The 26892-nt window shown below is 43.9% G+C and overlaps 1 protein-coding gene across 1 annotated transcript; it reads left to right on the top strand.

The window, feature by feature from the left end:
• Positions 1 to 22481: 22481 nt before the first annotated feature.
• LOC123066776 (protein RGF1 INDUCIBLE TRANSCRIPTION FACTOR 1-like) lies at positions 22482 to 23584 on the top strand. Its single transcript, XM_044489791.1, has 3 exons — positions 22482 to 22694; positions 22903 to 23142; positions 23240 to 23584. Exons 1-3 carry the CDS (start codon positions 22506 to 22508, stop codon positions 23459 to 23461), a joined length of 651 nt encoding a protein of 216 aa, XP_044345726.1. The 5' UTR covers positions 22482 to 22505; the 3' UTR covers positions 23462 to 23584.
• The last annotated feature ends 3308 nt before the right edge of the window (positions 23585 to 26892 follow it).

Raw genomic sequence — 26892 nt, 5'->3', positions numbered from 1 at the left:
TTGAGCATTCACTTATAGATCTAGTGCATCCGTTGCATGGCAATCTCTACTCCTCATGTTGACATCAATTGATGGGCATCTCCATAGCCCGTTGATTATCCTCGTCAATGTGAGACTTTCTCCCTTTTTGTCTTCTCCACACAATCCCCATCATCATATTCTATTCCACCAATAGTGCTATATCCATGGCTCACGCTCATGTATTGCGTGAAGGTTGAAAAAGTTTGAAATTATTTAAGTAGTTGGGAACATCTTTGTGTGACGAAAATGAAGCATAGCCTAACTATATGATTTTGTAGGAATGAACTTTCTTTTGCCATGTTATTTTGAGAAGACATGATTACTTTGACTAGTATGCTTGAAGTGTTACTATTTATTTTATCAATATGAACTTTTATTTTGAATCATTTGGATCTGAACATTCATGCCACAATAAAGAAAATTACATTGAGAATTATGCTAGGTAGCATTCCACATCAAAAATTTCTTTTTTATCATTTACCTACTCGAGGACGAGCAGGAATTAAGCTTGGGGATGCTTGATACGTCTCCAACGTATCTATAATTTTTGATTGTTCCATCCTATTATATTACCCCTTTTGGATGTTTATGGGCTTTATTTTACACATTTATATCATTTTTGGGACTAACCTACTAACCGGAGGCCCAGCCCGTATTGCTGTTTTTTTGCCTATTTCAGTATTTCGAAGAAAAGGAATATCAAACGGAGTCCAAACGGAATGAAACCTTCGGGGGCGTGATTTTTGGAACGAACGTGATCCGGAGGACTTGGAGTGCAAGCCAAGAAGCAGCCAAGGTGGCCACGAGATAGGAGGGCGCTCCCCCCGCCCCTGTAGGGCGCGCCCCCTGTCTCGTGGGCCCCTCGGGCAGCCACCGACGTACTTCTTCCTCCAATATATACCTATGTACCCCGAAAACATCCAGGAGCACCATGAAACACAATTTCCACCGCCATAACCTTCTGTATCCGCAAGATCCCATCTTGGAGCCTTTGTCGGCACTCTGCCGGAGGGGGAATCAACCACGGAGGGCCTCTACATCAACATCCTTTCCCCTCCGATGAGTTGTGAGTAGTTTACCACAGACCTACGGGTCCATAGTTATTAGCTAGATGGCTTCTTCTCTATTTTTGGATCTCAATACAATGTTCTCCCCCTCTCTTGTGGAGATCTATTTGATGTAATCTCTTTTTGCGGTGTGTTTGTCGAGATCCGATGAATTGTGGGTTTATGATCAAATTTATCTATGAATAATATTTGAATCTTCTCTGAATTCTTTTATGTCCGATTGAGTTATCTTTGCAAGTCTCTTCAAATTATCGGTTTGGTTTGGCCTACTAGATTGATCTTTCTTGCCATGGGAGAAGTGCTTAGCTTTGGGTTCAATCTTGCGGTGTTCTTACCCGGTGACAGAAAGGGTTGCAAGACACGTATTGTATTGTTGCCGTCGAGGATAACAAGATGGGGTTTATATCATATTGCATGAGTTTATCCCTCTACATCATGTCATCTTGCTTAATGCGTTACTCTGTTCTTTCTGAACTTAATACTCTAGATGCAGGCATGAGTCGGTCGATGTGTGGAGTAATAGTAGTAGATGCGGGCAGGAGTCGGTCTACTTGTTTTAGATGTGATGCCTATATACATGATCATGCCTAGATAATCTCATAATTATTCGCTTTTCTATCAGTTGCTCGACAGTAATTTGTTCACCCACCGTAATACTTATGCTATCTCGAGAGAAGCCTCTAGTGAAACCTATGGCCCCCGAGTCTATCTCTTATCATATTTGCTTCCAATCTACTTTTATTTGCATCTTTACTTTTTGCATCTATATTATAAAATACCAAAAAATATATTTATCTTATTACTATCTCTATTAGATCTCACTTTCGCAAGTGGCCTTGAAGGGATTGACAACCCCTTTATTGCGTTGGTTACGAGTTCTCAGTTTGTTTATGTAGGTGCGTGAGACTTTTGAGGAGCCTCCTACTGGATTGAGACCTTGGTTCTCAAGAACTGAGGGAAATACTTACGCTACACTTGCTGCATCACCCTCTCCTCTTCAAGGAAAACCAACGCAAGCTCAAGACATAGCACTCCCTACGACTAACCATATATTTTTTCCGATCTTTGATTGTCATGTCTTCATCGGTTTTAGAAATCCGGTATGGACAACAATGATGTGTAGGTTGACCTGGCCGTAAGCTCATAACATCAAGGCGACCTTTCGGAAACATCTGATGAGGCACACAATTCTTTGGGATTTTCTGTTGAAAAACATAGTAATAACTTCATAATTAGCAATGTAATTTTGTTTTAGAAGAATTTATGCAAAACATGCACGGATGTTGTAATAGTAAAAAAATCTTACCATGCCATCTCCGTGGATGTTACTGTAGTTCAACACGTGCACTAGTGGCACGTCTTGACCATAATGTGTAGGAGTTTGATAATAGATATTGTAATTCTCAAAATCATTAATAAATGAGATCAAATGATTTTTCTCCTTATAAGTTAATGTTGCGCCGTCGGTGTAGTAGGTTCTGTCTACCATCTTCCACACATTCTTTAAAGAATGAAAACAAGCTATTAATGGAAATAAGATGTCAACTATTTTAAAATAAACAATATAAATTACTTAGTAACTATGTTTGAGAAGCTCACATAGTGGTAGAATTAGAAGCGTATCAACAAGGACCCAACTGTCCATATTGTCTCCGTCTATGTCAGGATCACCAAGATCCATGGTAACAAGCATACCCTCATGGAAATCATATGCCTTGCAAAGTGCTTCCCAATTCGGGCAACCAAAATGGTATACGCTCTCAGAATTGTATAGATTTACAGCAAAATCAAAACCATGATGGGTCCTTGGGTGAACTATCTTTGTTTCCATATTTTCATGATCTTCAAAATCCATCCTCTCCAAGACATAGCGTCTTGCATGGCATGGGATAAGCTAGTCGAATTGTAAAAGAAGAAAATTACACGTTGAAGAAGCAGAAGTCCAGCTTAATTACGAAAAAACACTTTGCATCGTTGCGTACCGTTTTAACATCGAAGGTCTCCTAGAGTTAATGCTGAGGCGCCGACCTTCTACAAAGTGAGGCCTGTCGCAGAAACCCTGGTCGTCGCTGCACCAGGAGCATCCGCGATACTTTCATCGTCCAACGACATTTCCTGTGTTCATAATTCAAAGATTAAACTTCTAAAATTCAATATATGTACTACAAAAACTAAACTAGATCATTATTATCCAGCACGGGTTAACCATCGGTCCGTCGAGTCTTTTTTTGAAAACTCTAAGCTCACATGGTGTATATATTCGACCGTTGGAGATGGTCGCTCCTCCCTTCGTTCGCGAGTGCATCAAACCAAAATGTCTAGCACACGGGAACGAAGGAGAAGCGACCCCCATGACAACAGTCGGCATTCTTCTTCTCTCATATATGGTGGACACACTCCCTCACTGATTTTTCGACCGTCAGTGATGGTCGTTACTCCTCCTTCCCCTAGTGCATAACAAAGGTCTAGCACAAGGATTAGAAGGAGAAACGACCCCCATGACAACAATTGGGATTCTTCCTCTCTCATATATGGTGCAGACTTTCTCCCTCACTCATTTTTTATTGTCATGTATGGAGCCTCGACAAACTTAAAGTCAACCTGAAATGTTGTTTAATTATCTTTCTAGAAAATACAGGTCACTCGATATTTTTTACATATTCTAGCACAAGTCATGCCAAAATTCACGGAAAAATCCGGCATGACCTTTGCTAAAAAGAACATCGAGCGCCAAAAATTTGCCGGAACATAAATTAATCAACACTCCGGCAAAACATAGGCCACTTGGAGGAGTTACCTGCAAACATGGCCGGCCACTTGGGCAAGCACATATCCTATTTGAGCAACACAAGATATAGATGTTTATATCTACATCATATGAGCATTCAAACTTGATGGTCACCTCGAGGTCGGAGGGGGTAGGTGACGGGGACGACAGCGGGGATGATGCAGGGCTCCGTACATCGTCGAATATTATCACTAATAAGCAAAACTTAAACATTTCAAAATTAGTATTCAAATTAGCATGCATTCAATAAGCAAAACTAAATCATCTCTTGCGTCTGTACATCATCGAATATTATCACTAATATGGCTCGAATAGTATCATACATATAACATCACTAATACAGCTACAACCCTCGCGAACGACGGCTATCGGCGTTGGCGGTGGACACATAAAGAGAAGGAACTATCACAGGATCATAGCTCCAGCGAGATCCATGAAGAACCTGCTAGGTATTGTCGAACCTGCCCTCCAACGCAACCATGTAGCGACGGACGTGCTCGTCCTCCTCGCTGACACGGTGACGTACCACCTCCGCGATAACCCGCAAGTATATGGGATAGTTGTAGCCTCTTTCGATAAGTAAGAGTGTCGAACCCAACAAGGAGCTAAAGGTAGAACAAATACTCTCTCAAGTCCTATCGGCCACAGATACGACTCTACGCACGCTTGACGTTCGCTTTACCTAGAACAAGTATGAAACTAGAAATACTTTGTAGGTGTGAAAGGATAGGTTTGCAAGATAATAAAGAACACGTAAATAAAAGCTAGGGGCTCTTTAGATAAAGATGCAATAAATTAAATAAAGCGAGTGTGGAAAAGTGGTGGTAGGAGTTGCGAAAGTGTCTCTAAGCAATTGACTACGTTACTAGACCGATAGCAAGTTTTATGTGGGAGAGGCCACTGCTAGCATGTCATCCCTGACTTGGAATTTTATGCACTTATGATTGGAACTATTAGCAAGCATCCGCAACTACTAACGTTCATTAAGGTAAAACCCAACCATAGGATTAAGATATATTGGCCCCCCTTCAATCCCGTATGCATCAATTTCTATGCTAGGTTGAAGCTTCTGTCACTCTAGCCCTCCAATACATAGTCCTATCAACATACAACTAACCCTATGGTGTGATCCACGCACGCGCTCATATGATGGGCACCAAAGGACATCAACATAACCACAAGCAAATTAAATCAATCAAAGCAATTCATCAACCACCAATAGGACAACGAAAATCTACTCAAACATCATAGGATGGCAACACATCATTGGATAATAATATGAAGCATAAAGCACCATGTTCAAGTAGAGAGTACAGCGGGTTGCGGGAGAGTGGACCGCTGGATATAGATGGGGGAAGGTGATGGAGATGTTGGTGAAGATGACGGCGGTGTTGGTGAAGATCGCGGTGATGATGATGGCCCCCGGCGGTGTTCCGGCGCCACCGGAAGCAAGGGGGAGAGAGCCCCCCTTCTTCTTTTTCTTCCTTGACCTCCTCCCTAGATGGGAGAAGGGTTTCCCCTCTGGTCCTTGGCTCCCATGGAGTGGGAGGGGCGAGAGCCCCTCCGAGATTGGATCTATCTCTCTATTTCTGCGTTCTCTGTTTCTGCCCCTTCACCGTTTCCTTTATATCTGGAGATCCGTAACTCCGATTGGGGTGAATCTTTCGCCCAGATTTTTCTCATAAAATTAGCTTTCTTGTGGAAAAAGTAGAGCGTCAACCGCCTTACGGGTGGCCCACGAGGGCCCAGGGCGTGCCCAGGGGGAGGGCGCCCCCCTGTCTCGTGGCCACCCCGGACACCGTTTCGCGTTGATTCCTCCTCCGAAAAATCCAAATATTCCAAAATAATTCTCCGTCCGTTTTTATCCCGTTTTGATTCCGTTTGATATTGGTTTTCTGCGAAACATAAAACATGCAACAGACAAGAAGTGGCACTGGGCACTGGATCAATATGTTAGTCCCAAAAATAATATAAAAAGTTCCCAAAAGTGTATGAAAGTTGAAGAATATTGGCATGGAACAATAAAAAATTATAGATACGATGGAGATGTATCACTCCGCATCGTCAGTGGCCTACACGACCGCCACCAAAGAAGTTTCGGGTCAACGACAGGCTCGCTCCTCACCAAGCTGCGCCCCCCGGAAGGTAGCACCACCCAGTACCAGCCCGGCGGAGCCCAGTCCCGGGCATGGCCCCTCTGATCAAGCATGCCTCCTCCGGCGAGTCGCCGACGAGGATACGGGATAGGCATCATCGATGTCGATGCGGGAATAAATGCTTTAACTAAAAAAATAACAAAAAATGTGACATGTTCAATATATGAGATGTCCACTTCAAAACGAATCAACCTAGAATTCTGTTAAATACACCTAAAACACCTAAATTCTGTGAACTACACCTAATTAAAAACCTACATTTTGAACATGGTTCGATCATAACTAGGGTTCATACTACATTATTCTAAGATTAAACACCTAAAATACCTAAATTAAATTAACAACATGGGGTGGCTGGTCTCACCTCGAGGTCGGAGGGGGTCGGTGATGGGGACGACAGCGGGGATGATGCAGGGGCTCCTTGATTTCTGCAAAAATAAAACATAAAAAAACATTATTATCGTCATCTTAGGACTTAGTGAAACTCCATTAGGTATCAAGTAAATATCCAATTTGATTCCAAATAAAAATTTCAATTATCTACCCCTTACACTCCTCAGCAGAATGGCGTCGTGGAGCGCAAGAATAGGACTCCTATTGAGATGGCTCACACTATGCTTGATGAATACAAGACACCTCCTCCTTTCTGGCTTGACACTATTGATACTGCATGCCACATCATTAATAGGGTATATCTTCAAAAATTCTTCAAAAAGACCTCATATGAACTCCTCGCTGACAAGAAAACCAACGTTGAGTTATTTCAAAGTCTTCGATGCTAAATGCTGTATTAGAGATCCTCATCACAATTCTAAATTTGCACCAAAAGCACATGAAGGTTTTATGCTTGGTTATGGAAAGGACTCGCACACCTACATAGTCTTCAACACCTATCACCACAAGGTTGTTGAAACTGTAGATGTGTGGTTCGATGAAACTAATGGCTCACAAAGAGAGCACCTACCTCCTGTGCTAGAATAAATGTCACCTAAGGAATCCATAAAGTTCAAGGCTACTAAGGATGTCATACCCACTAAAGAATCTGCTGAAGAAGTCATTCCAGAATGTGAAGAAAATCATGCTAGTGCATCTGAAGAAAATGGCTCTGAAGAAAATGCTGAGCCTAATCCAAGTCATCAACCTGCTCATCCTCGCGTTGCAAATGAAGTGCAGATTGAGAGAATCATCAGTGACATCAACGCACCAGGTCCTCTCACACGCTCAAAAGCTTCACATTTGTCTAACTTTTGTGGGCACTTTGCTTTTGTCGCTATCATGGAGCCCGCCAAAGTTGATGAGGCATTTCTGGAGCCTAAGTGGATTCAAGCTATGCAAGAGGAATCACATCAATTCGAGCTCAACAATGTGTGGGAGCTTGTCAAGTGACCAGACCCATGCAAGCACAATATCAGCGGTACCAAATGGATCTACCACAACAAGCAAGATGAAAATGGCCTCGTGGTGAGGAATAAGGCTCGTCTTGTAGCGCAAGGCTACACATAGGTTGAAGGAATTAATTTCGATGAAACTTTTGCACCTGTTGCTAGACTTGAGACTATTCGCATATTGCTTGCTTATGCTAACGATCATAATATCATCTTATTTCAAATGGATGTGAAAAGTGCATCCCTCAATGGTAAGCTTGAGGAAGAAGTATATGTTGCTCAACCACCAGGTTTTGAAGATCCAAAGCATCTTGACCATGTCTTCAGACTCAATAAGGCCCTCTATGGCCTCAAGCGGGCCCCTCGGGCGTGGTATGATACTTTGAAGGAATTCTTCATGAAGAAAGGCTTCAAACCCGGTTCACTTGACCCAACTCTTTTCACCAAAACATATGATGGTGAATTATTCGTGTGCCAAAAATATGTGGATGATATTATCTTTGGTTGTACTAACCAACGTTACAGTGACAAATTTGCCTATATGATGAGTGAAGAATATCAAATGTCTATGATGGGAGAATTGAAATTCTTCGTAGGTCTTCAAATTCATCAACAATGCAACGACATCTTCATATCTCAAGAGAAATACCCCAAGGATGTATTGAGGAAATTCGGCATACTAGATTGCAAAGGCGTCAAAATCCCTATGCCCACAAATGGCGATCTATGCACCGATGAAAATGGTAAAGACTTCGATCAAAAGGTATACCGCTCCATGATTGGCTCTTTACTGTATATATGTGCATCTAGGCCAGATATTATGCTTAGTGTTTGCATGTGTGCCCACTTTCAAGCTACACCGAAAGAATCACACCACAAGGTTGTGAAACATATTCTTCGATATCTAGCTCACACACCAACACTTCGATTATGGTATCCCAAGGGCTCGGCTTTTTATCACATTGGATATTCTAACTCTGACTATGCTGGTGATCAGGTGGATCGCAAGTTAACATCAGGCACATGTCATTTCCTCGGATGATCTTTGGTATGTTGGTCCTCGAAGAAGCAGAATTGTGTATCACTCTCTACTTCTAAAGCTGAGTACATTGCTGCTGGTTCTTGCTGTGCTCAATTGCTATGGATGAAGCAAACCCTCAAGGACTATGGCATCAATATGAAGAATGTGCCTCTCTACTGCGACAACTGGAGTGCCATCAAGATTGCTCACAACCCAGTTCAGCACTCGAAGACAAAGCACGTCCAGATTCATTATCATTTTCTTCATGATCATGTGTTGAAGGGCGACATTTCCATCAACCACGTGAAGACTGAAGATCAGCTGGCAGATATCTTCACAAAGCCCTTGGATGAGAAGAGAATTAGCAAGTTGCGGTGTGAGCTAAATATCTTAGAATCTTCGAATGTCCTTTGAAAGGACACACATCCTAACACTTATGCAAAATTGATGACTTAGATGTGCAACACACGAAATAACGTTTTTTTTCAATCAATGAAGACTAACCCTTTAAGTGTGAAGAAATTAATGAAGAATTTGATTCTCAGAACCCTACGACAATTGTAGGCGGTGTATGAAATCATCATTCTTATACGGTGGGTCACGCCACCAACCAAAGTTGAAAATCTTAAAATTTGAGTTTTTCTTCATTTTTGCAAACTCTTGAATTTTCCAAATTCTCCAACTTTGGAAAATCTTCAATATTTTCGACTGGTGTTTTTCATTGCCTATATATATGAGTTTTCATGTCCTCAGCAACATTCACTTATTGCTAATTCGTCAAGTTGTTTTTTCCATCTAAGTGAATGCGATCGGACCCGTTCCCCCTCTATCCTAAACTCAACCCAGACTGTTCACAAATTCTTCATATGCGTTCTACTGTCAAACCCGTTCAAAATTTTCACTGTGTCCTTAACAGTTGAAGAATTTGCGAACGGAATTTTAAAATATTTATATCTAGTTTTTCGACTTTTGCTGCTCAAATCGTTCCGCATCCCATGACAGGATTAAAATATTCACCCACGATCTAACACGATCTCTACCTCTCAGTACGTGGGTGACACATGTCGCTAGCAAGACACAGGTCAGGGGCATGTTCGTCCAAATTCTTCGGACAGGCAGTTTTTCACCATGGCTATAAATACCCCCTCCCTTCCTCATACTTCATTTACTCCACTCGATCTCATCCTGCTCGAACTCTCAGGCCTAGCGTCGCCGCTACACTCGATCGTCACTGGTGAGGAAGAGCTTCACTGCCTCGACCTCGTCGCCATCGTACTCACGTCGGCAGTGGAAATCTTCACCTCCGCCGCCGCCATAGCTGTCTCTCACCGCCAAGTTAGGGCGTGGCAGATCTGGACTGACGAGCTTCTCCATCTCTACTCACTGTTGGTCGTGTTCTTCATCCAGGGTAATTAAAATCTGATTTTAATACCCTACTTTGATTCTCATGTTTTTCACAAAATCTTCAAAAGGTGTTTATTCTTCAACTTCCCAATCCTTAAACACCCAGTTGCATTTGTTCCTTGACTTGTTTCTCTAAGATGTGTTTTTATTCAAGGTTTCTCAATTGTGTGGATTTTCAATCTATACAACTCTGGAACCTAAAACAAGAATGCTTAGTAAAATTCTTCAAGACACCCATGTTCAAATTCCTCAAACTTGATTCTTTTGAAATATTTCTGAGAATGCATATGACCTCTCCAAATTCTTCGCACCTATACTCCATTCATAGGTACAAATGTCTGCTGCTGAATCACTAGGTTCTCATCGACTTAACTCATTTGCATCATTTCTCGAACAAAATTGCATACTTCCTCAGAAACATCAATTGTTCAAATTCCTCAAGTGAAGAAAATGTTTGAAGGTAAAAGACCTTAGAAGGGAGGAAAGAGTCCAGAATGCAACACTGCTTTTGAGATCCCTGATGACATATATGTTGGGTACTGTACACCTAAGGAAGCGATACATGGCAAAGAAAACAGGAATCAGTGCAAAGTGTGCATACAGAGGATTGAAACAAGATGGACTAAGGAATGGAGGGAATATCGTTATGTTACTCCAAAATACATGAAGAAATTCGCGGTTAACCCTCCATGTCCAAGACCTCCATTGGCTCCAGGCCAAGAAGTTGACCCCTCAAGCATGAGGCAAGGTGAGGAATTTCCCAAAGAATGGGCCAAGCGACAAGCCAAATTGACCAAAGTTGCAAAAGAAGTAGTGAAGAAATTCAATGAAGATTCTGTTGCTGCTACTGCTGAGGCCTCTGCTAGCAATCCCAAGAAGGCCATACCAAAGAAATCAGTTGTGAAGCCGAGTTCCTCAACAGCTATGCTCTCATAGCCAATACCAAAGCCCTCACGGAAAATTCCTCGGGCAACTTCTTCAAGGGCATCTCCAATCCTCTATGTTGCCCCAAATACTTAACTGCCGCTGCAAAGTCCTCAACACTTGTCCATCTTGCCACGTGCCAAAGGACTGCAGGATTCTCCATTGCATCAGGAGCATCTGCTAGTTCCTCAACTCCACCACCGTCCTCAACTGGTCCAATTCTGTTGAAGAAAAAGGCCACTACTAGATGTGGCTCGAGGCCAAGTCCTCACAAGAAGCAAGTTGCGTTCCAAGTTCTGTATGATGACGATGAAGCTGATGATGAAGAACTTGCAGAAATCATCAGGAACAGGCCAGAAAGGGCTGCTACAGCCAAAGGAAGTGTTGTGCCTCTTTTGCTGGATCCGAAGAAGATCCTAGACTTCATTGATCTCTGGCACAAGGATCCAAACACTCCTATGCCTGAGTTGAACCTCACTCCTAGTCAAAGTTATATGTTGATGTCCTTCATCAATGAAGAAAAATGGAAGTTTGAGAAGGCCAGACAACTCAAGAAGGCCCAATATAGAAAGGAGAGATTTATGAAGAAAAATGGTCTGAATATGACTCCTAAAGAACTTGTTAACTTGCAAAAGGAGATCAAGAAGCTCAGTGATGAATTTAACACCTACCGTGCAGATTGGCTAGGTGCCAAAGTCAGATTCGTCAAGCTCTCCAAGTCCCTCAAGATGAATGTTGCAGCATCATCGCAACAACAAACTCCTCAGGCTGATGCATCTGCTCGGTTTGTTGAAGAAACTGAAAGCACGTCTGATGAAAATCAGGCTGCTGATGAAACTGAAAATACCAGGGCTGCTGAAGAAATTCCAGCTTCTGATGAAATTGCCAGAGCAACCTCCAATGTTGCGCCTGAAGAACAACCCAGGCCAGCTGAAGAATCTGCTGCTGCGCCTGAAGAAACTGAACAAGCCTGGGCAACTGCATCAGTTGTGCCTGGAGAAATTGCACTAACTTCATCTGCTCCTCCTGCAAAGTCATCATAGATGAAGAATATCATCCGTCCTTCTGCTTTAGAAGTGAAAAAAACCAAGGTTGCGGAAAAGGCAGATGTGAAAAAGAGGAAAGCATCAACGACTTTAGAGCCTTCAGCTCCAAAGAAAGTGAAGACTTTGTGAGGTTCCTTCACCAATCATTGATGTTGTTCCAATTTCTATTGTGCCATCCAAGGAAATGGTTCCTTTTGGAGAAGAATATGTCATTCCAGATGACAATGATGAGGAAAATCCTTTTGCTGCTTCGTCAGAGTAGTTAGATTAAGAAATTGAAGTGGACACTACTAGGAAAAAGCCTATACACAGAATCTTACCAGCAACACTCTATAAAAAGGCGCTGCTGCTACTTAGCAGTAGCACGCGCCAACAAGACGCGTTGCTGATATAAATGTAGCAGTAGCGCTTCCGTAATAAGTCGCGCTACTACTATAATTGCTACGACCCCGCCGCCAAGCCAGTTATAGCAGCAGCGCATTAATACAAAGAGCACTACTGATACAGATCATTGCAGTAGCGCCTTCTCACAATGCCCGCTACTGCTAAGTTTACTACAAAAATTTAGTCTCACCTTGCTCCGTGAATAGGGGTTTTACCACCTTAAATATGTTACTTCTGAAACTCCATATCTCTCTTTTTAGCCGCAGTCGCAGCCTTGTCATCCTCCCGCTCCAGTTTACTCTGCACATTCCTCAACCTGAAGCGAAGATTCTCCTCGGTGACTAAAGGGGGAGTAGGGATCACCTTAACATTCATCTCCGGGGACTCCACCCTGTATTCACTGATTACTTTTAAAGCAGAATCATGCTGCCCAACCACTTCCACGACCTGAGGAAAGGTTTTGACCACATCAGAGTAGGTTTTCATTCTATTTTTATTAGCAAAATTCTGCACCACCGATTTTTGCTGGAGAGGTGAACTTACTTTTTCTTTCTCCTCATACTCCTAATCACATGGCATGGTGTCAATGAGCAGGGTAGTATGGAGAGAATCATCAGATTCCATACTCTCCTGCGACTCCCGAATCGTGTCATGCACTTCTCCCTGGGGAATGGGAAGAGATTTCTACCCAAGCTCAGTCGAAGAGCTGCCCACATTAGCTCCAGGAGTCACATTATGCATAGTTTTTTTGTATTTCCCCCACCTGAGCGAGGAGAAACATTCACAACTTTTTTCCCGGTTCGAATCCCTCACCAACGCGTGCTCCACCTCATAGAGAAAGTCATAAAAGTGTCCACCTAAGACTGCCTCAGCCACCCCAGGTACAACATCCACATCCTTGCACCCCAGTCTCACACGAACAGATGCAGGGCGGTGCGGGGTTGCTGCATCTATCTCAAGGGGAACTCCCACGAATGAGGCGACATACGCTAGATTCCTCTCACTTATCTTGTCCAATGGAACATTACTCACTTTTACCCACGCCACTTCCATCACCCCCTTCACACCCACTGCTGAAGACCAAGGAGTAGCATGGATAACATCACAACTTTTTTCAGAGTGACTGTACCCACATAGCAAATTTGAGCAACAGCCCGAGGATTAGGAAACTGAACAACAAACACCCCAGGGCCTATGGCATGGGCCGAACAGCACCAGCCCGTGGCAAGGTAATCAGACAGATCCAGTTCTATCTGCCTAGTCGACGTCTCCCCCTCAACAATGGTCACTACAATATTGTTTGACCTTTCCTTAAGCTGATTGGCCATGCAGGAATCGTGAATGTAATAGAAACCCTGCCCCCTAGACTAAAATGCACACATCGGGGCAATGCACTCCCAAGGAAGAAAATCCGTGCAAACTGATGCAAGATACCCTAGATTGTTACATCGCTCACAGAAAGCCTGAGGGCATCAAGAAGGAAGGTGCTCATGCGATTTGCAGATAGGGCATGGGACAGGATTTTTGGTAGGAGGCACCTGAGTGATGTTCTACTTTCCATGTGGGCGGCGGATCGGGGAGGATGTTTGATGCCCGCTCCCTGTGGCATCCGATGTCATCGCCATATGCTTCTTCTCCACCCAGACGCCTCCGTCCTAGGGTTCATGGCGCCTTGGCGCCGCCGTAGCTTCACAACGCGAGGTGTCGCCCGATGCAGATGCGAGGTTGGACGAAGCGGAGATTGTGCGGTCGCTGTCGCCCTTGCTCCGCTTCCAGGAGTACTTGCTCTTGTCTCCACCGTGGCCGTTCCCGTGGCCAGAGTTCCTCTCCGCGCCGCGTCCCATGCGGCCCGCATCAGAGCCCTGGCACCGCTCCCCATGGTACCCGAACCCCGCATCAGCCGCCATGGGAGGCGAGGCAGCCACTTCCGCGAAAGAGCAGGGATCTCTGCCTACCTTGCCTCTCCACCACCCCCAATCGCCAGAGAATCTCGATCTACGGTTTTTCACCGCCGTCCAGAAGTGGGCGAGAGCGGAATCCAGGTCAAGCATCGGGCGAGGCTGAGGTTTTATACCCCCGTAGTGCGCCCGCGGATGCGAACGGGGGTCCGGATGTGCACCCACGTGTCGCACATCCGCCATGAATGGGTGGGTGCGGGAGGTCAGGCCCGTGTTGCTTCAAACCTGTCCACCCGTGCACCACCCCACATCGATCCCGTGTACCGCACCTGTCTGTCCCGCCCCCTCCGTGCAATCCCGGCTGACGAGCCCGCCGTCGGCGAGCGATCTCGAATCTTAGCGAAATTGCAGGGGAATGAGACCATATCACCTATGTCAATGGATTCGCCCTCGTGCAGATAACGTGCATCAATGATGATGCCTCGCTCGTCCAGGAGCATGAGGCGAAGCGCCTCTCGTCGGAGAATGGTCTCCCCGTCGGCGAACTTGAGAGTACACGCCATGAGGTCGGCGATGAAGGAGACTTGCCATCACACGTCTCGGTCGCCTTGGTCGTCCTCCTTCATAGTCTATAGTTGAGTGCAGCTCAGCCCGGGACCAAGCACGAATGACTGGGCGATCGGAGAGGTGATGCCACTGGAACATGTTGTATATCGGAGAGGTGATACCAAGTCGTTTATGCTCATAGGTGTCTATGTAGATGACGTGATCATTACTGGTACAAGCACAAGCGACATTGAGTTGTTCAAGGCCGAGATGCAGCTACTGTTCAAAATGAGTGATCTTGAGCTCTTGTAATGTTATTTGGGCATCGAGATGGAGCAGCGCAATGGAGAGGTCAAGCTGAGTTAGTGCAGCTATGCAAAGAAGATCCTTGAGATGGCAGGAATGAGTGGCTGCAACCCTTCTGCCAATGGAGAGCCGTCTCAAGATCAAGAAGAAAGACGGGAGTGAGGCCATTGATGCATCACACTACAGGAGTGTGATTGGGAGCCTTCGCTACCTGGTCAATACCAGGCCCTATATTGCCCTTGCAGTAGCATAGCCAGATGGTATATGGAGGCTCGAAGCAAGAATCATTGGACAATTGTCAAGCAGATCCTAAGGTATATTCAGGGCACACTTGGATATGTTGCTGCTACAAAAGAGATGAAAAAGGGGCTGTGTTGACATGCTACACCGACACTGATTGGATGACAGAAAGAGCACCTCGGGTGTCCTTTTTATGCTTGGGAAGAACACTGTCACATGGAGCTCACAAAAGCAAAAGGTTGTGGCAGTATCATCTTGCGAAGCTGAGTATGTCGCAGCAGCGAGCGGTGCTTGTCGGGGAGTTTGGCTTAGTCGTCTACTTGCAGAGATGGTTGGGCAAGCTCCAACAAAGTTCATGTTGATGGTTGATAACAAATCGGCCATTGCATTGAGCAAGAATCAGGTGCATCATGATCGTAGCAAACACATTGACGTGAAGTACCACTACATCAGGTCATGCATTGAGGAGGGAAAAACTGATGTTGAACACATTGGAGCTGACGAACAACTTGCAGATTTGCTCACCAAGGCGCTCGGCAGAGTCAAGTTCGTTGAGATGAGACAGAAACTGGGTGTTGTGGAGATCAAGGCTGCAGAACGGGCTGAATGATGTACAAGTAATCCCGTTGAGCCTGGTAGTTAGCATTAGTAGTTTTGTTTTTCTGCTAAATAAGAGTCCAAGTAACGTCTTCCTGTCCACGTCTTGGCTAGATTCAGGTTTGTTAGTTCTGGCCGCTGCATGTACTTCGTGGGATGGCACGAAACCAGTGCATGCAGCGCCATTGTAGTTGGGTTCAAGTGGATGTGGGATGGCGTGTCCGATAGACCTGCTCACCAGCAGTTGCGATCCAAGTCTCTGTACTGGACTAAATAATACATAAAACAGAAAAGGCTGCAAGTGTTGCACGTAGCGCAAGTACTCTCTGTCAGTGTGTGTGTTCATGCGTCCACTAAAACTAGCGTTCCCAACCCAACCGGAGATCAACACCGACTTATAAGAGGCCTTGGGCCCTCTCCCCCAAAAGACTAGCTTACGCAATCTCGGGTCCGCTAACACCAGGGTTTCTGACCCACCTGCGTCACCAGGCCTAACCGGAGATCAACACCGACTTATGAGAGGCCTTGGGCCCTCTCTCCCCAAAAGACTAGCTTACGCAATCTCGGGTCCACTAACACTAGCGTTTCTGACCCAACAGTTCACATGGGTGGAGCGATAGAGAGCTAGAGTGCCTTTGCACAAAAAAGGTAAATGCTAGACACACAAACCCTTTACGGGGTTTTACAGGGTGGTTTTTTTTACTTGGGTTTTACAAGATGGTTAAGGATTGATTGGTTGAGATTAAATTAAATGAGGGGGGCAATTAGATGTGGGAACGCAGGGCTGCCCGTGAAAGTCCGTCGCAAGCGTCCGTGCGTGTAGTATTATTCAAAAAAAAGCCATTGTGACAAAAAAAGTTGTCTCGCGCTTCAAAGAGATAGAACATTTAGGTTCTTACTCCTGGAAAAGATCATGAATAGGTTGGCGAAAAGAAAAGAACATTTATGATTTTATATTCATGTGTATTTGTTACCATCCTAGTTTTTATGAGATTGTGTAATTTTGCACTACATAGAAATGATTTTCGAAGAGTTTTTCGATTATAGTGCCACCAAAACCTTGTCCGGAAATGGCACTTTATGACAACTTTCCTCTGGTAAGAGGAACTATTCTGAGCATATTTTTTTGGAAAAGTGACATATTTATATTAATAATATCAGCAGATTACAGCATACATGGCAGATCTGATCATTTGGCAACTTAGATAGAGTGCTGGGGTTTTTAATCTGTCCAGCAGTCAATCGTGTGCAGAGCACTTTCGACTTGGCCGGATATGCTGGCAAGAAGCATACAAACTGAAGATATCCCAATTAGTCCGACCCTGAACTCTGAACCGACAGCAAACACTCCGTCCGGTAGACAGAGTGGAGCTGAGCCTTTGCATCGGGTAGCACGACGCAGTAGTTGAGCAGCACCTGTACCAAGCCAAACGGCCGAGCATCGAAGCTCGAGATCATCGTCTCGCTGCCGTCTCGGAGATCGTACCTCCAAGCAACATTGCGGTTCTCCGAGGCGAGGTACACGCAGTCGCCGTCGACGGAAGGAAGCTCGACGGCGTTGACAGACAGAGACCTGCCGCCAAGGAAGAGCGCATGGCGGCCGATGCTCCTCACGGGCTCCAGCGGCGCCTTTCGCTTCACGTCGACTCTGAAGACCTCCACGGCCCGCCGTCGCCGGAGGTGATACAGACGGACGAGCAGCAGATCCCCGCCGGACGCCACGAGAAAAGCTCGGCCGAAGCGGCCGGTGTAATCCGATGAAGGTACGGCCGAGACTATGAGCTTGGCATGGCAGTGCTGGTGGTGCTGCGCCGACGGGGCGACAAACCTGACAATCAGCCCGTCGCGGTAGGCCACGTAGACGTGTCCTCGGTAGGCGACCATGTTCTCTTGCTTCAAGCTGTAGAAGGGGCCGGCACCGACGTAGTATGGGAGCTGCACCGGCGAGAGTCGGGCGGCTGTCGGGTGCGCGCACGTGATAGCGTCGCTGCAGGGGTCGTGGTAGAAGGAGAAGACAAGCGAGAGGGACCGGTCGTCCTCGGAGCCGGTCACCACTGCTCGCACCCGGTTCACGCGGGGTATGGCGGCGACGAAGCGGACCAAGGAGCCCGTGAAAGGGTTGAGGACGCTGGCTCGGTGCGGATACTTCTTGTCGCCGAGGACGAGGAAGCCGTCGGAGGCGGCGACGAGGACGTGGTCCCGGAGCAGCGGGACGCGCAGGCGGAGGACGCGGCCGGTGGCGACGTTGAGGAAGAGGCGGACACCTCCCTCGTCATGGACCGGCTGCTGCTCCGCGGCGTCGTCCAGCATGATCCAGTGCCGGGGACGGAAACGGTGGAGGCCAGCACCGCCGCATGGATCGGCTATGGCCAGGCGCCAGCTGTGGCAGACGGCGCGCATGCCCATGTAGTAGTCGACGTCGCCCGCGGCGGCGAGCAGGCGGTCGGCGACGCTGCGGACGAGGTCCGCCGGAAGAGCCGACCAGTCCGCCATGACCGACCGACCGTGCGTGCGCCGATGCCGGGGGGCTCGGTGTGTGGCTTGTGGCGTTTGGATAAGCAATGCCTCTCATTTTATACGGAGCGCGCGCACGCATGCATACACGGACGGCGAACTACACCATCGAGCCGCTTCGTTCAGCGGTGCGTGCCTCGTTAATGGAGACTCTCAGAAGACGAGAAGACGGCGGTCCATGGGTTGCAGCAGTTAATGGACTCGGAAGACGTGCGGCCGGGAAGGTGTAGGTCGAAGGATCGGTTGCAGCGAATTCGTAGAGACGAACGCACGACGCCGTTACGGCGTGCGCACGCCGGAGCCGTTGGCTGAAGACGATTCCCGGCCGCATGCATGGTGTTTGGGAGTATGATCTCGGGGACGGCTGCTTGAAGATGCATGGTGTCAGTGGCGAGGCCATCTGGCGAGGTTTAGACCGGTCATAAGTTTTTTTTTTTTGACAAATGGGGGATTTTATTGGCTTAAAATGAAGCATCAAGAAGATACAAACGCAATGAGCACGCACCCTATCTCTGCATAGCCAAAATGCACAAAACCAACACTAACCCACACACAAAACATACTGGCAAATAGCAAAGTCGTATATGACCATAGCTATGCGTATGCGTGGAAAAAGGAAAAAGCACCAAACCAATTAGATCCGCGACCGGCAAACTCACCATATTCGCACCAACTAACTCATGACCCACACAGACGACGAGGTACTTCAACAACAATGCCTTCAAGAAGGGAGCAACGCTCAAGCATCATTTTCACCGGATCTGACCATCCAAGACCGGGATCTAAGTGGTCATCCATATAATCCTCATCTCATGAGGTATTTTGAGTGCCAATACTTAATTTCTATATTTGTGTTGTATTTGTTGAAGGTATTTGAGCTCTCACATAGTCATATTATACATGGTTCCCTCCTTCGTAAACTCCGTCACACCTGAAAATTATTCTTGCCTTCGCCAGTGCATGGTGTCGACCTTCCATGGTGCTCACCCTCTTGGCATGCATGGTTCCTCAATGCAAAAGCTTAGCTTTCACTGTATCGATCCACCGAGTACGTAGTTAGTAGTACTGTAGTGACTAGTGATGCAATTAGCAGATGTCTTCTTTACGTTCATTATTGCCAGGCATACGCACTCTCCTTTCACCAAGGAAAACTCATATGTATATATGGGGGTAATTTGTAAAACAGGTTTTATGTTGAAACCGTAGTTCGGTCCGCCCCGATGCATACCGATTCAGGTTACTCCTACCACGAAAGAGTGTATTCCCTTTGTAACTAAATATAAGACGTTTTTGCAGTTCAATTTATATACAATTTCTGAAACGGGTTGTCTATCTCATGTCTTGTGTTGTTGTATCAACCATCCTGTATGTACAACTCTTTTACAAGTCTTCATGAAAATGACAGGCAAGTATTGTGGCTTGCTCTTGAGAATGTATCTTCTATTCCTAAATAGCTACAACCCATTGCCTATTTTTCCTAGCCATGCAACTGCCACTTAATCAAGTCATATATGCAATTACATTTTTTGCATTACTCTATGCATGCAAAGGTGCCACATCATCAATTCATGCATGCTAGTTGTAAGTAATTTTTGCATTAGAGTTCATCCTTCACATTCTGCTGGAAATGATATTCTTTTAGTTGCAATTTATTTTCTCCTTTTAGACGTTTCATTTTAATTATTTATTTTTAAGCTAACATTTGATTTCCAATAGTTTTAGATGCTTTTGTGGTAAATACTTATGCATTTTTAAGCAAGGTTCGTGCAGAAATGCACGGGGCATCATCTTGTTATAGTAGTTTTTGGACCGCAAACACTAGGAGCTCTGTTGTTCAATTGAGTAGGGGGACCGTACATTCGACTTGTGCTTCATCAAGGAGGATGCCAGACGAAGACTTCCCAATTGTCAATGACAAGTTCTTGCTAACTCCGATATGGGAGCGATGATAACGACGCGTGGGTGGTTTGTTCTGGCAATGGTAGCGTTTGTTCGGCGATTCATTGACCTCGTTACAATTTTTTTAATGTTTATGGTGCTTTGTACTTATCATGAATCTTTGCAAGAGATCTACGCCCTTTCGCAAAAAAAGGAGGATGTCAGGCTTTGGGCACCTGCGGGTGCTATTGGATTAAGCAACATTCTTGCGGCGGGCTAGTGTGTGCATGACTCGGGGCTAAGTATCCCCATTCCGTCTCTGCTCGCTCTGTTCGTGTCTATGCGCTCTTGCGGATCACTTTTCCTTGTAATGGTACTACTCTATTCCTCCTGATAGTGAAAAGCGCAAACTTTGCGTATTCACAAAATTATTTTGTACTTCCGTCTGGTAAGATTTAGTTTATAAGAAGGGATCTAAACCTACGCAAAGAACATGAAACATGTTCACACTATTTACATCACATCCTCCTGCGAAATCACAGAAAGAGATACTCTCTCGAGGCATCTTGGTGGAGGCTTATATTACCTAGAAGATTGCCATTGGGTTGCAGGATTTGGTTTCCAAAGTCCTCCAATTTCGTTCCTGGAAAGTTTCTTCCAGATGTACCATATTGTGTAGGAGACAGCCATCCAAGCCTCCTTTCCCTCTTGTTCGGACACCATGCAGTGTACTTTTCACCACCAACCATTGATTGTTGTCACACTCATGCAGATGTTCGACAAGTTCCTTATGCTCCGGTTTGAAAAAATTTGGATTTGACGGGGAAAGCTGTTTGGGTGGATTTTTTAGGGTGCAGTTTTATTTTTGAGGGTGGCCTAGTTTGCTTATTCGAATGTTGCAAATATTTTTTTAGCAAACCAACCTTCATCTGCGTAAAATAGGAGAGGCTCCGCCTAAAAAGCCAGGGCAAATGGGCCAGCCCACACTGTTCATGAGCGTGCTTATTTATTTATTTTTGGTTTAGCTTGTTTTCTGAAAACAAATGACTGTTGTTTTTTCTGGAAATATATGTTTAAAACCTATTATAAATAAGTAAAAAATTTTAGAAAATTGTTCAGTGTCTTTTCTTAAAAAGTTAGTGTATATTAAGAAAACATTCATCGTATATCTTTGAAAGTTCATCCTATATTTAAAAATGTCTGTTGTGTAAATTAAAACATGTTATCATATATAAATTTTTCTATGTATATTAAAAAAATCAGTCTATATTCAAAAAAATATTCACTATTTTTTTAATCACCTTGCATTAAAATTTTATTCATCAAGTATAAAAAATACAGTAAAAAACAAATAAAATAAAAAGAAAAAACTGAAAACAAAAACAAAAACAAAACCATAACAGAACACCAACAGAAAAGTTGCAGCAAAATCAGTGAATAGGGAATCAACGAGAAAAGGCCCAAACTGAGCGAGAAAAGCCGTGAACAGAAAACAACAGCAAAATCAGTGAACAGGTCCCAAAGCGAACTGTGTCTTAGTGCGATGGTATGCGCCCATTTAGTGGCATGTTGCGTCGAGCGTCGGACTACCATCTCTCTCACACACAAAGCGCATAGCATGTAAAAATCAGGTGTTTCATGTAAAAGCAACCATGCTAGAAGCACATAGGAAGCACACACAACAAAATGATAAAATGGGCACATTTAAAGGTGATTCCCGTAGTAATAATAATATATTTTGTAGATCAAATCTTTTGTTTCATCTGCAATTTATTTTCACAGTTGGATTAGTATTTATGTGGGCCATATAATTTCTAGTATTTATATATCGTATCTCAGAATATTTGACCCATACAACTAATCATGTGCTGGCTCAATGATCCAGCCAAGCCATTCATCTTCCTGCAGAAATTCTCATTGTTTTTTCGTGACCTTTTAGCATTATGCTTGGTGACTACCCTTATGCTTGGTGACTACCCTTTTGGCATTTGTGTCATGGAAATAATGAATATTTAATTGTCCTCATTAAAGATTTTTTGTGTGCGCATGAAATGTATTCCTAGATGTACTAAGAAGAATGGAGAACCATCCATTGAAATGGAGAGACGCCAAATGCTTGGTTGTCCCTAACCTAAGCACCCATTAATTGACAAAAGATATGTGGGCCTGCCTTTCTGGACTAGATGTCAGTTTTTAGCCCCACAAATTCCGCAACAAACTATGTGCGCCAGTTGTTTTACTGCCAAGATCACACTATAAAGGTACTCCATACCACCCCTTACTAAGCACAACACATAGTAGTCCAAGTGCAAAGCATCTTTGTTTTTGCAATGAAGGGGGGGACGGTGCCTACATGGCTAGAGCTACTGCTTGCAACACAGTTCTTTGCAATATGCACCAACCATCTCTCCTCTACTCGCAATGAGTGTAACCTGTTTTGCATAGATTGTGAGGAATCAAAGGCTGCCTTATGCTATTATTGCTGTTCACACCATCATTCTACCCATCGAGTAATCCAGGTATGGTGTACAACGTTACGATTTAGTAATAGAGATTATGCAAGAGTAGTTTTACATCATATTTATAGAACATATGTCAAAAAGTACTTAGTGTAAGTGATCATCTAAAAAGCTACTTATCATCACACATGTATTATCTTTAGTGAAAAAGTGGATCGATATACCTTTGTGTCATGACTAACACGAATTAACTTATGAAATCTTGTAGATAAGGCGGTCATCATACCATGATGTGGTCAGGGTTGCCGAGTTAAAAGATGTACTTGATATCAGTGATGTACAAACATATGTGATCAACAGTGCAACGGTTGTATTTCTTAATGAGCGCCCACAACAACGTGGTTGTGGTGTTTCTGTGGTCAAGGCATCATCATCATCATCATACAATTGTGAGAGTTGCAATCGTGCTCTTCTTGACCCATTCCGCTTCTGCTCCCTGGGTTGCAACGTAAGCTACTAAGCTAATGTATAACTATTGAAAAGTTACCCCATGGAATTGGTTCCTTTAGTGTTTACTTATTTTTGACTGGACATTTTCTTGGCAGCTTAAAGCAATCAAAGAGGATATGAGGACAAGCATTCCAACTAGAGATATTATTGACTATACAAGAAAGGATGATGATACAGATTGCAGTACCACAAGTGGAAATACTGGAAACAATGAAGAGAGTTGCAGCGATGCAGATTATTGCAACGAAAGACCATCTCCACCAAGGGTTATTCGTCACCGCCGAAAGGGGATCCCTCAGCGTGCACCTTTTTATTGAGAGAAAGCTGTTATGAATAATTTGCTTGTACCATAGCAAATGAATTGGAATAAATGCTTTTATTGAAGATCATATATATGTAAGGTGTCGAATATATTAATAAATTACAGCTTGTTATCTGCATGAGTGCTTGTTTGACGTATCTTCATTTGTAATGCATTAATTGAATTTATGGTTTGAATCTTCATTGATAAAAATATGTATGAACCGAAGGTTTCATAATACTAGAATTTTGTTTTGACGATATAACATCGATGTATAATAGAGGCGATGGACAAATTTTCTAACTCATATCATACTAGAGCACATAATGCTCAGCTATGTTGCTACATACATAGTATTCTTTCAGCAACTTCATGAGGGGAGGCCCCTACCTTTTCATTAGAAACGGATGACATGCATGGAGAACCTTGTCCAACACAATTTTTACACACACAATGGGAAGAGTATACAACTACAAAGATGGAGACGGTAGGAGACAAAAGAAAAAGAAAGAGGAAAGAAACAACAAAAGAAACTGCCCCACGAGTTCTATGCGTCTACACTTGAACATTGTCTGCAATTTTTTTGGCAGCCATGATAGGTGGAATAAAGCTTTTCGGAGCCATAGAGTCCAGGAAATAGCTGTAGCCACCAAAGTTCAAGATCCATATGCACAAATTGCATGCTACACAAACTGGTCAATCCTGGATCATATCAACTAATATTAGAATTGATACATTACCGGATATTTTTGTCACCCCTGTTGTTGCAACGAACAGGCATATTTGCTAGTCTATGCTTAAAAATGGAACACACTATATTGGTCAATGCTTGCAAAGTCATCTTACCAACACATTGATGCCTCTCATTTAAAATCAGCTGCTTGAATTTATGTTCGGTTGGTTCATATCTGAATATTTTCACCTAAGCAGGTGCTTTTTGTTTTGTTTTTTGTGGGTTCATTTGTTATTAGTTCTTGTTAGTATGCTAGCAACTACTGATAATGGTCGAATGCCAGTTCTTCATTCCCATGCATCACATAATGGTGGCATAAACATGCATCGACCGAGACGCGTATAATATATTTTGGCTAACGAAGTGTTTAGATCCCATCTACTTCCCAGCGGCTATGGGTCTTGATCCAACCAGCGGATTCATCCCATTGTAATTCCTTGATCGCCAATTCAGAGCATGGTTGCCTGCGTTGAGCCTGCCTGCCTAGCTACACAGTCCGCCAGGATGGATATGATTTGGCAAAGGCCAGAAATATGAAGTTTGTGCTATGCCTATTCGAACAACTGTCAGGATTTAAGATTAATTTTAACAAAAGCGAATTGTTTTCGTTTTGGGAGAGTCAAAGATTAACAAAATTCTTATAAACAATTGTTCAAATGTGAACCGGGTACCCTACCGTTTAGTTATCTTGGCATAGCAATTCACCATCGCGATCTATCTAACATGGAGCGGAAGTGTATTGAAGATCGATTTGAAAAAAAACTAAGCTACTGGAAGGACAAGCTTATGTCATACGGAGGTCGGCTAATACTAATAAACTCAGTGTTCATGAGTATGTTGATCTTCCTCTTGTCCTTCTTTGAGGTACCTTTAGGGGTACGAAAATGATTGGACTTCTATAGATCACGATTCTTCTGGTAGAGTGATGAAATAAAGAGAAAGCGCATGCTTACTAAATGGGACTTCATTTGTAGGCCGAAGGACCAGGGTGGTCTTGGGATTGAGAATTTAGAGGTAAAGAAGAGATGTCTACTCAGTAAATGGTTGTATAGGCTTTCTGTGGAGACCGAAGGCACATGGTTACAAATTTTACGTAATAAGTACTTACAATCTAGGACCCTGACCCAGGTTACTGTTAGAGCCAATGCTTCACCTGTTTGGAAGGGCTTGATGAGAACAAAAGCAGTTTTCTTTGATAGAACTAAATTCATCATTGGAAACAGTAATTCGACGAGATTCTGGGAGGATATATGGTTAGGGGAGACATCTTTAGCCACACAATATCCATCTCTCTATAAGATTGTACATCGTAAGGAGACTTACATTGCTACAGTGTTATAGTCCAACCCTTCAAATATTCAACTCCGGAGATCTTTGGTAGGAGACCGATCGGAAGCATGGCTACAACTGGTCAGAAGGTTCATAGATGTGAACTTCTCTGATGAGCCTGATAATATTCAATGGAAATTAACTACGAATGACATTTCCTCAGTGAAATCTATGTATTTGGACCTAATTGATTCTGCTCTGATTCCAAAATCGATACATATTTGGAAGAGCAAAGTCCCATTAAGAATCAAAGTCTTCATGTGGTTTGCTCACAAGGAGGTGGTTCTGACTAAGGATAACTTGACAAAATGTAATTGGGAGGGTAGTCAAAGATGTAGCTTTTGTAATCATGATGAAACCATCAAACACCTCTTTCTCGATTTTCCACTAGCCAAACTATTATGGCTCAGTTCATATAGCCTTTAATATCCCACCCCCAAATAGTATTCACATGTTATTTGTGACGTGGTTAAATGGAGTAGAGACTAATATTACGAGACATATTGGGATAGGAGTATGTGCATTACTTTGGGCTATATGAAACTGTAGAGATGACATGGTTTTTAACAGACAAACTTGTATTATTTTCTTGCAGGTTATCTACAGGGCCACTGCTTGGATTCGGATGTGGTCGTTACTCATTCCTGTGAAAGCCAGGGAGCTTTTGGTTACTGGGTCTGCCAGATGAGAGATGATAGTTCGGGATATCTACAACCGGTTTGGATGGCGGTCCAGTAATAGTATATGTGTTTAGTCATCTCGTCCTATTTTCGCCGGTTGTGGCATATTATACTTTTTTATTTTCCTTCAGCTCTCAGCGAGGTTGTTCTGGATCACAGACTTTTCAATCACTTTGCTTAAAAAAGGGGCTGCATGCATCACTCTGATACAAAGACCGGGTTTAATCCCCCTTTTCCTAAAAAAGGGTCCACCACGATGGATGGATATTCAAGGTCGTTGGCACCGTCAAAATATTTTCTTCATCACTGTTTTCTCATGACGTGAAGAGATTGTACACCTTACGCGCATGCGTGCACCGGCTCCCCTCCGCACCACTCATAGGAGAAAACGAAAACAATCAAACGATGATCCGCGTGCTCTTTAATTTTGATGGGTTGGTTTCGAATGTTGGGGATATCGCTTATCGGAAACTTATCGGTTGACCCATGATAAGGGGTAAATCGACCAGTTTATCGGCATATCGGCCGATTTATCGCCATATCGGCTAATTTATCGGCCGATTTATCTTATCGGTCAGACACTGGTAAGCGATAAATCGACCGATTTATCGGAATATCGGAAGATATCTTGAACAGAGGTTTCCACCATAATCAACCAAATCATCATCTGAGATTTGGTAGTTGAGAGAGGCCCATATTACTTTT

The sequence above is a fragment of the Triticum aestivum genome, chromosome 3B, assembly GCF_018294505.1.
Source record: "Triticum aestivum cultivar Chinese Spring chromosome 3B, IWGSC CS RefSeq v2.1, whole genome shotgun sequence".
Taxonomy (NCBI): Eukaryota; Viridiplantae; Streptophyta; class Magnoliopsida; order Poales; family Poaceae; genus Triticum; species Triticum aestivum.
Note: the sequence above shows the minus strand (reverse complement) of the source record. Positions and strands in the feature narration are given on the sequence as shown.